The sequence below is a fragment of the Oryzias melastigma genome, linkage group LG19 (genome assembly GCF_002922805.2).
Source record: "Oryzias melastigma strain HK-1 linkage group LG19, ASM292280v2, whole genome shotgun sequence".
In the NCBI taxonomy this organism is placed as follows: Eukaryota; Metazoa; Chordata; class Actinopteri; order Beloniformes; family Adrianichthyidae; genus Oryzias; species Oryzias melastigma.
In genome coordinates, this window is record NC_050530.1 from 8377885 (window position 1) to 8386567 (window position 8683).

The 8683-nt window shown below is 37.4% G+C and overlaps 1 protein-coding gene across 2 annotated transcripts in view; it reads left to right on the forward strand.

Annotated features, from left to right (window-relative positions):
• The window catches only part of LOC112154631 (transforming growth factor beta-1-induced transcript 1 protein), a 12839-nt gene extending 4508 nt beyond the window's left edge, over window positions 1–8331 (forward strand). For both annotated transcript variants that reach the window (XM_024285729.2, XM_024285730.2), the window contains 8 exons: window positions 1638–1774; window positions 1846–1921; window positions 2918–3002; window positions 4513–4713; window positions 4797–4970; window positions 5057–5138; window positions 5399–5547; window positions 7726–8331. In XM_024285729.2, coding sequence (XP_024141497.1) covers window positions 1638–1774; window positions 1846–1921; window positions 2918–3002; window positions 4513–4713; window positions 4797–4970; window positions 5057–5138; window positions 5399–5547; window positions 7726–7992 — 1171 coding nt within the window. In that variant the 3' untranslated portion in view covers window positions 7993–8331. The remainder of the gene's footprint in view (window positions 1–1637; window positions 1775–1845; window positions 1922–2917; window positions 3003–4512; window positions 4714–4796; window positions 4971–5056; window positions 5139–5398; window positions 5548–7725) is intronic.
• The last annotated feature ends 352 nt before the right edge of the window (window positions 8332–8683 follow it).

Genomic DNA, 8683 nt, shown 5'->3' on the forward strand with positions numbered 1-8683 from the left:
TTAATGATATGAAACTGCTTTTGAACAAAACAAAATTTAGTTAGATTAGACTGGATTAGATTAGACTTGATAAGATTAGATTGGATAAGATTAAATTAGACTAGATTAAATTAGATTGGATTAAATTAGACTAGATTACATTAGGTTGGGTTGGACTGTATTAGATTAGATTTAATTTAATTTAAATTACATTAGATTAAATTAAAATAGATTAAATTATATTGGATTGGATTGGATTAAATCAGACTAGATTAAATTAGGTTGGATTAGATTAGATTAGACAAAATCAGATTAGATTAGATTAGATTTGAACTGGTTTAGATTACATTAGTTGAGATTAGATTAGATTGGATTGGATTAGATTAAATTAGACTAGGTTAAATTAGATTCTATTGGATTAGATTGGATTGGATTCGATGAGATTAGATTAAATTAGATTAGATTAGATTGAAATGGTTTAGATTACATTAGTTGAGATTAGATTAGATTATATTGGACTAGATTAAGTTAGACTATATTAAATTGGGTTGTCTTAGATTGTCTTTGATTAGATTAGATTGGACTAGATTAAATTAGATTTAATTAGATTGGATTAAATTAGATTAGATTAGATTAGATTTGATGAGTCAAACATGAGAAAATCAGGCATCAAATAATAAATTGCTTGAAAGAGAATGGGAAAGCAAATTTATACAATCCCACCCAGCTCTACTTATTTACTTTACATGAATTATCATTATCCAGTTCTTAATTTCTAATCCGGCATTTACAGTGTACCAACAAAGATTCGGGTATCTATAAATTACATGATTTTGCAATTAGACACTATTTCAGAATTGCATATATGCAGATCAAGTATCAAAAAACAAAAGTATGTGCAGATTATTTTCCATTAATATATTCTTAATATATATTTTTTTAATTTAAGTTGCTTTTCTTTTATCCTTTGTTTTTCTTTTGTGGATTTGTTGATGGAATTAGCACATCAGGGCCACCGTACTTTTCTGCTTGTTTTTCATACTTTCATTATAAATAGAAGAAACATTTTCTCAAACATGCACTCTCTATGCAAGAGTTTGTGTTAAAGTTGGTATTTTCCTTCATGGAGAGAGGAGCAAAACTCATTACGAGGTTTTTAGATCTCTAACATCCTTACATCATATAGCACCGTTAGCCTCTAACCGTATAGAGTTTCATTTCTGAGGAAACTTGAGCGGTCCCTGAAATCCTCCGACAGCTGCCAGTTGCTTCCCAGAAAGCAGGATTCCTGCAGATGTTCACGCTGAAGGTCGTGGCTGTTGTCCAGCTCAGAGGTGAGGGAAGGTCGTCTTTGATGGCCAGAGCGGCTCGTGCCAGATTTCCCTCTGAGTCCTTCAGAAATTGAAATGCGGTGCCAACTGTGTCACCGCCCCCACAGCGGGTTAGATGTGATTGAGGCTTCAGAAACGCTCCGCCGACACGTGGCTGATGACCGGAACGATTCTCGGTTTCCTCTCATTTGTTTTTGGCTCTTTCAGTGCTGTCACGCCGCTCCATAACTAATTTCTCAATGAGCAGAGTTCAACAGAGGCCATAATAAATCCTGGGACATTAGCGGGAGGATGTTGAGTAATCATAGTTGTTGGTCTCTCCCACAGCACAGTGTGTAAACCGCGCTCTCCTCGCGCAGCAGATCCTCCGCCCGCCTTCTCCTCCTCTTCACTCTTAGGTGGAGGTCTGAGTGAGCTGGACCATCTGCTGCAGGAGCTGAACGCCACCCAGTTTAACATCACAGGTTAGTTTTTGTGTATTTCATTTAAGGTCAAAGGCCTTTTCCTCGGTCTGACTCTGTTTTCTTGCTGACAGATGAGATTCTGGCTCAGTTTCCTTCATCTGACAAAGATGAGAAGGACAAGATCAAGGAGAAGACCTCCACCTCCAGGTACCATCTCCAAGCAAACACTTGGTTAAAGAACTATAAAACCTTACCCCACTCTTACTACTCTCTTTTGACCCGCCTTCGCTGGCAGCCGCCCCACACTCTCCCCTTTTGCCCCCCAATCAGAGCTGCATGTGACAAATTCATAAAAAAAACACTTCTGTTGGCTTTATCCCCATAGCAACCATTTTATTTTTTTGTGGCCTGAGGGTGATGAACAAAATGATGTAATTTTAGAAGAATTGGCAAAAGTAAATTTTCAGATTTCCTTGGCAACAAAGGTTTTTTTTTGTTAACCATGCCCAGATTTCTAATATATTCATGTTATATATCATTTAGTTTCATTCACCTTTTTGTTCATTTGCTAAATTTTCACAATATTCTGACAAAAATGTGCACCCCTTTTGTGAGTGAAGGTGAGCTCATGCTAATGTCATTAAAAATCTACAAACGTCCAAATCCAACACGATTTTTCAAGTATCGTCCCATTTATGGTCGAGGAGTTAAATTGAAATCCCTGGGAGAAATTTTAATTTGTAGCTGGACCTCAAAGGGGATTTCTTTTGGTAAATTGAAGATAAGGTCAACGAAACTTCAGTTGAGGTTGTAGACTTACTCTGGTGGAATGTGTGTGAAATTTTGTGAAGATTTCTCAAACCAAAGTTTTTTTTCCATATTGTGCAAAAATGTGAAAATTGTATACTTTTGCCACCCAATGGCCGTCAAGCCATTAGGGGTTTGTACTGGCAAGAGTCTGACAATATGATATGTATCGCAATACATGTCTCATGATACAATACTTATCGCGATATATTCCAAGACTGAGGGCCATAGGTCGTACAGATTTAAGATTTGGTGCTTTGTTTTTATTGATCTTTTTTGGCAAAGATCATAATTCCAGATGTTTTTTTCAACACAGATTTTGGTTAATCTGCTGAATAAAAATGACTTGTACAGTTTGATTTTTGTATTTTTTATTTTATTTTACTTTTTTCTCAGCTCAGCAAAACCCTCAGCCACGTCAGCCACATTGGAACTGGACAAGCTAATGGCGTCGCTGTCAGACTTCAGAGTCCAGAGCACAGTAAGCTTTTGTTTGAATGCATCTGTGTAGGAAAAAAAAATCAGAAAAATACCAACTTCAGACTTTCTTTACTCTTCACTTGTTTATTGCTTAAAGCTACAAATACTTTTAGTTTAACTTTTAATCAGAGAACAATCTCGGAATTTCTCAGACTATTCTGATGGTCTTCTTCCTTACTGTCCAACACAACTTCTGTCATGTTAATAAATAAAATAATATCTGAAATTACTCCTCTGTTGATAGTGTCCCACAAGGCTCAGTCTGAGGCCCAATCACATTTTTAAACACATAAACCCTCTTTGAAATATTATATTTGATTTAAAACAAGTTTCCTACCGCTTGTATGCTGATGACATCCAATTGTATTGCTCTTTGCCCTTATTTCTTCAGACTCAGTCGAGTTTTTAACCCTGTATAACCATTCATAACATATTTTATGCATCTATGAGACCCCTATCTCATTAGCATAATCCAAACTTTTTTTTAAAATCCATTTTGGTCCATAATTTCTGCCCTGTAATTGATTATCATTCCACTAGAAGCAGTAGAAGGACTTTTCCTGTTCATTTCAAAATGGCTGCCTCCATGAAGACTTTTGGCGGGAAAACAGTTTAGCTAATTTTCAAAACTTTGTGGCACAAATAAGTCATTTTTTAAATTTACGTTTTTAAATGACAACTTTCTGTATTGAAAAAAGGCTAAGTTTGTTAATAATGCATTCTTTATAGTTACACCATGTTAAAAATGTTCAGATTATCTGCTTTTTTCTTAAACACTCATTTCAATATTTTTTGCATTTTAAGCTAATATAGTTGTTAGCAAAAACTTACCAAATCACCAAAAAGTATCATACTTAAAAAAAATGGATTTCTTTAGAGCATTTAAGACATCTTATTTAAAAAATATTGAATTACTGATAATTCTTTGTGGACTTTACAGGAAGAAACGACTGAAATCAGTTTTTTAAGGGAATTGTTCTATAATCTGTTTTGTTTACTGTTTTAATTTAGCTTTGCTTCATTCTGAAAAGCACTTTGGGATTTTCATCTTTGAAATGTGCTATATAATATATACTATAAATATCCCTTCCACAGAAATTACAAGTAAAATGTACCATTTTGTCAGATAGTAAGCTGTTATTGTGAGAGCGGCTCTGATTCCTGGTGGAGTCAAGAGGACGATCACTTGATTTCACACTGACTGCACTGTTTCTGTGCAGAAGAAAATTCCTTCTGGCAGAAATCAGTCACCAGATGCAGCCTGTGGTGTATTGTGAGTTCTACAGAAACTATTTCATAAACCATCCTAACAGTTTTTTTTTAATTAGTCATTTTAAACCACTTTTGGTTGCAAAAAGACTGTAAAAGACAACAAAAAATTTAATTAAATACTTTTTAATGAAGTGATTTATCTTTGTGGTATCACATGTCATATTGTTGCTGGAGTTCTGTGGTATTTCCAGGAAGAGTCCGCACATTAAACTCTCTTTCTGTGGACTGTCTTCCACCAGCCACCAGCTCCCGTCACCCCAGTGGTTAAAACACAGCAGCAGCCCCCTGCGCCCCCTCAGGCCGCTGTTCCAGCCCAACCCACAGCTGGAGGATCGCTGGACAGCATGCTGGGGCTCCTGCAATCAGACCTGAGCCGACAAGGCGTTCAGACGTCCTCCAAGGGAAACTGTTCGGCGTGTCAAAAGCCGGTTGTGGGACAGGTGGTGTGACTTTTCTGACTTGCAGAAGGATGACAGTTGACACAAAATGTGTAAAATGCGTTATTTATTGCTCGTTTTTGCAGGTGGTGACAGCTCTGGGGAAGGTGTGGCACCCAGAGCACTTTGTCTGCACGGAGTGCGAGACTGAACTGGGCAGCCGCAACTTCTTCGAGAAGGACGGTCGGCCGTACTGCGAGTCTGACTACTTCACACTCTTCTCCCCCCACTGCGCTCACTGCAGTAAACCCATCCTGAACGTGAGTCGTTCAGGCGCAACCGCATCCTCTGGTACCTTTTGTTGACATTGAATGGCTTCATGATTTCTGGCTTTCTTTTCACGTAGAAAATGGTCACTGCTCTGGACAAGAACTGGCACCCGGAGTGTTTTTGCTGTGTCAAATGCAGTCGCACCTTTGGAGACGAGGGTAATGAATACCTCCGAAACTTTTGACAACCACAAACTATTACTATTACCACTACTAGAGAATATTTGGATGTTTTAGAAAACAATTTTGAATATTTCTCTGTCTTTCCCGCCTTGCCATTCTTTAATGCAGGCATAACAGTGTAAAAATAACAAATTTGATATGTTTTAAAAGGCAGGAAATTTAAAAAAAAATGTATTAAAAAATTATACAATTTCCAATAAAAAACAGTAAATTCATTGAACATTTATTTGTTGCAGGTTTTCATGACCGTGAGGGACAGCAGTATTGTCAGCAGTGCTTCCTGACTCTCTTTGCCTCCCGCTGTCAAGGCTGCAGCCAGCCCATTCTGGAAAACTACATCTCAGCTCTCAACTCCCTGTGGCACCCACAGTGCTTTGTGTGCAGGGTAAAAACCATCTCATTTCTTTTCCACTTTTTAAATCCGGATTCTACACAAAAATATCAACTTTTTTGAAGAACTTATAAACAGTATATAATTAAAACTGAGTCAAAGTTATTGCTAAGAAACAGTTAGAAGGATGAAACGTAAACATTTCTCTTATATGTTTAGTTTTACAGTGGTCCTGAAGGGTCACAACACTTTAAGTTTGAACTTAGAGTGTTGTGTTGTGAACTTAAAGAGTTGTGACCCTAAAGTGTTGTGACCTTAAAGTGTCATGTTGTGACCCTAAAATTTTGCGTTGTGACCCTAAAGTGTTGGGTTGTGACCCAAAAGTGTTGTGTTGTGACACTAAGGTCTTGTGACCCTAAAGTGTTGTGACCTTAAAGTGTCATGTTGTGACCCTAAAATTTTGTGTTGTGACCCTAAAGTGTTGTGTTGTGACCCTAAAGTATTGTGTTGTGACCCTAAAGTATCGTGACCCTAAAATGTTGTGTTGTGACCCTAAATTGTTGTGACCTTAAAGTGTCATGTTGTGACCCTAAAATGTTGTGTTGTGACCCTAAAGTGTTGTGAACCTTAAGTGTTGTGTTGTGACTTTAAAGTGTTGTGTTGTGAACTTTAAGTGTTGTGTTGTGACCCTAAAGTGTTGTGCTGTGACCCTAAAGTATTGTGTTGTGACCCTAAAGTATCGTGACCCTAAAATGTTGTGTTGTGACCCTAAAGTGTTGTGACCTTAAAGTGTCATGTTGTGACCCTAAAATGTTGTGTTGTGACCCTAAAGTGTTGTGAACCTTAAGTGTTGTGTTGTGACTTTAAAGTGTTGTGTTGTGAACTTTAAGTGTTGTGTTGTGACCCTAAAGTGTTGTGAACCTTAAGTGTTGTGTTGTGACTTTAAAGTGTTGTGTTGTGAACTTTAAGTGTTGTGTTGTGACCCTAAAGTGTTGTGATCCTTAAGTGTTGTGTTGTGACTTTAAAGTGTTGTGTTGTGAACTTTAAGTGTTGTGTTGTGACCCTAAAGTGTTGTGAACCTTAAGTGTTGTGTTGTGACTTTAAAGTGTTGTGTTGTGAACTTTAAGTGTTGTGTTGTGACCCTAAAGTGTTGTGAACCTTAAGTGTTGTGTTGTGACTTTAAAGTGTTGTGTTGTGAACTTTAAGTGTTGTGTTGTGACCCTAAAGTGTTGTGAACCTTAAGTGTTGTGTTGTGACTTTAAAGTGTTGTGTTGTGAACTTTAAGTGTTGTGTTGTGACCCTAAAGTGTTGTGACCCTAAAATGTTGTGTTGTGACCCTAAAGTGTTGTGACTCTAAAATTTAGTGTTGTGACCCTAAAATGTTGTGTTGTGACCCTAAAGTGCCGTGACCCTAAAAGGTTGTGTTGTGACCCTAAAGTTTTGTGACCCTCAAGTGTTGTGAACTTAAAGTGGTGTGTTGTGACCCTAAAGTGTTGTGTTGTGACCCTAAAGTTTTGTGACCCTCAAGTGTTGTGAACTTAAAGTGTTGTGTTGTGACCCTATAGTGCTGTGAACTTTAAGTGTTGTGTTGTGACCCTAAAGTGTCGTGACCCTAAAATGTTGTGTTGTGACCCTTAAGTGTTGTGTTGTGACCCTAAAATGTTGTGTTGTGACCCTAAAGTTTTGTGACCCTCAAGTGTTGTGAACTTAAAGTGTTGTGTTGTGACCCTAAATTTTTGTGACCCTCAAGTGTTGTGAACTTAAAGTGTTGTGTTGTGACCCTAAAGTGTTGTTACCCTTAAGTGTTGTGTTGTCACCCTAAAGTATTGTGAACTTAAAGTGTTGTGTTGTGACCCTAAAGTTTTGTGACCCTAAAATGTTGTGTTGTGACCCTAAAGTTTTGTGACCCTAAAGTTTTGTGTTTTGACCCTTCAGGGCCACTGTAAATTTTAACAGTTAAAACCCACAACAAGAACCATATATAAAAGGGGAAAAAAAGATATAGATAGCAACAAAATGAAATATTGTCTTATTAATGTTCTGAAATCAACTAAATCAGCCATGGAGAGCTACAGGATGGTTGTCAGAGTTTCAGTAAACATCCATGAGGAAGTTCACGCAGCTGAAGCAATCTATGAATAGTTAAAGTTAATACCTCATTCAGCCTGATGAGTCAGGGCTCTCTGCTGTGACTAAACCTCATCTAAAGCTTTCACTTCCTCTTCCCCTCAGGAGTGCTACAGCCCGTTTGTGAACGGCAGCTTCTTCGAACACGAGGGCAAGCCGCTGTGTGAAGCCCACTACCACCAGTCGCGTGGCAGCATGTGCCACGCCTGCCAGCAGCCCATCCTGGGCCGCTGCGTCACTGCCATGGGGGCCAAGTTCCACCCCCATCACCTCGTGTGCCATTTCTGCCTAAAGCCCCTCAGCAAGGGTTGCTTTAAAGAGCAGGAGAACAAGCCATACTGCCACCCCTGCTTCATCAAGCTCTTTGGTTGAGGACAAAGACAAATGTAACTGTTTTTTCTAAATATGACTACAACCAAGATTGTAAACAATTTGTCTCAAAAAAGTACATTTCTGAAGTACAAAATTTAAGATGGATATTTGTTTAAAGACATGGATGACACTGTTAAATTCCCTTTATAATATTTGCTTTTTTGCTACAAATATACATGTCACAGCAGATGCATTCATGTACAATATGCGGCAGCTTTTTGCTTTCATTTACACCATATGTTTAAAAGCAGAAGTTTTGCTTTTTTTTATTTTTCACCACTCCTCTCCACTGCTTGGATGGGAAACAAATTTTTAAAGAATAAAAATGATGACAATTTATTGCTTTTTGTGGTTTATTCTATTTTTTTTGCAAAGTAGATTATTCAGCCCTGGGAAACTCTTCTTTATTTATTTTTTTTGAATACTTACATTTTTATATTTTTATTTATCGGGTACTCTAATTGCCGCTATTCAAAATGAACAAAATACGACAAAAATGGTCAATGTGACTTTAAAAAAATGACCTGAAAAAATGTTGTTTTAGGGATTTCTCCAGTTTTCCACTTTCAATTAATCAACACACAGTACTTTGTATGTTCTCAATCCTGATTATCTCTATAGTTGTTAATTAAAATAATACTATTTATTTGTTTATTTAACCAGGAGGATCAAATTCTCATGACTTTTCCAA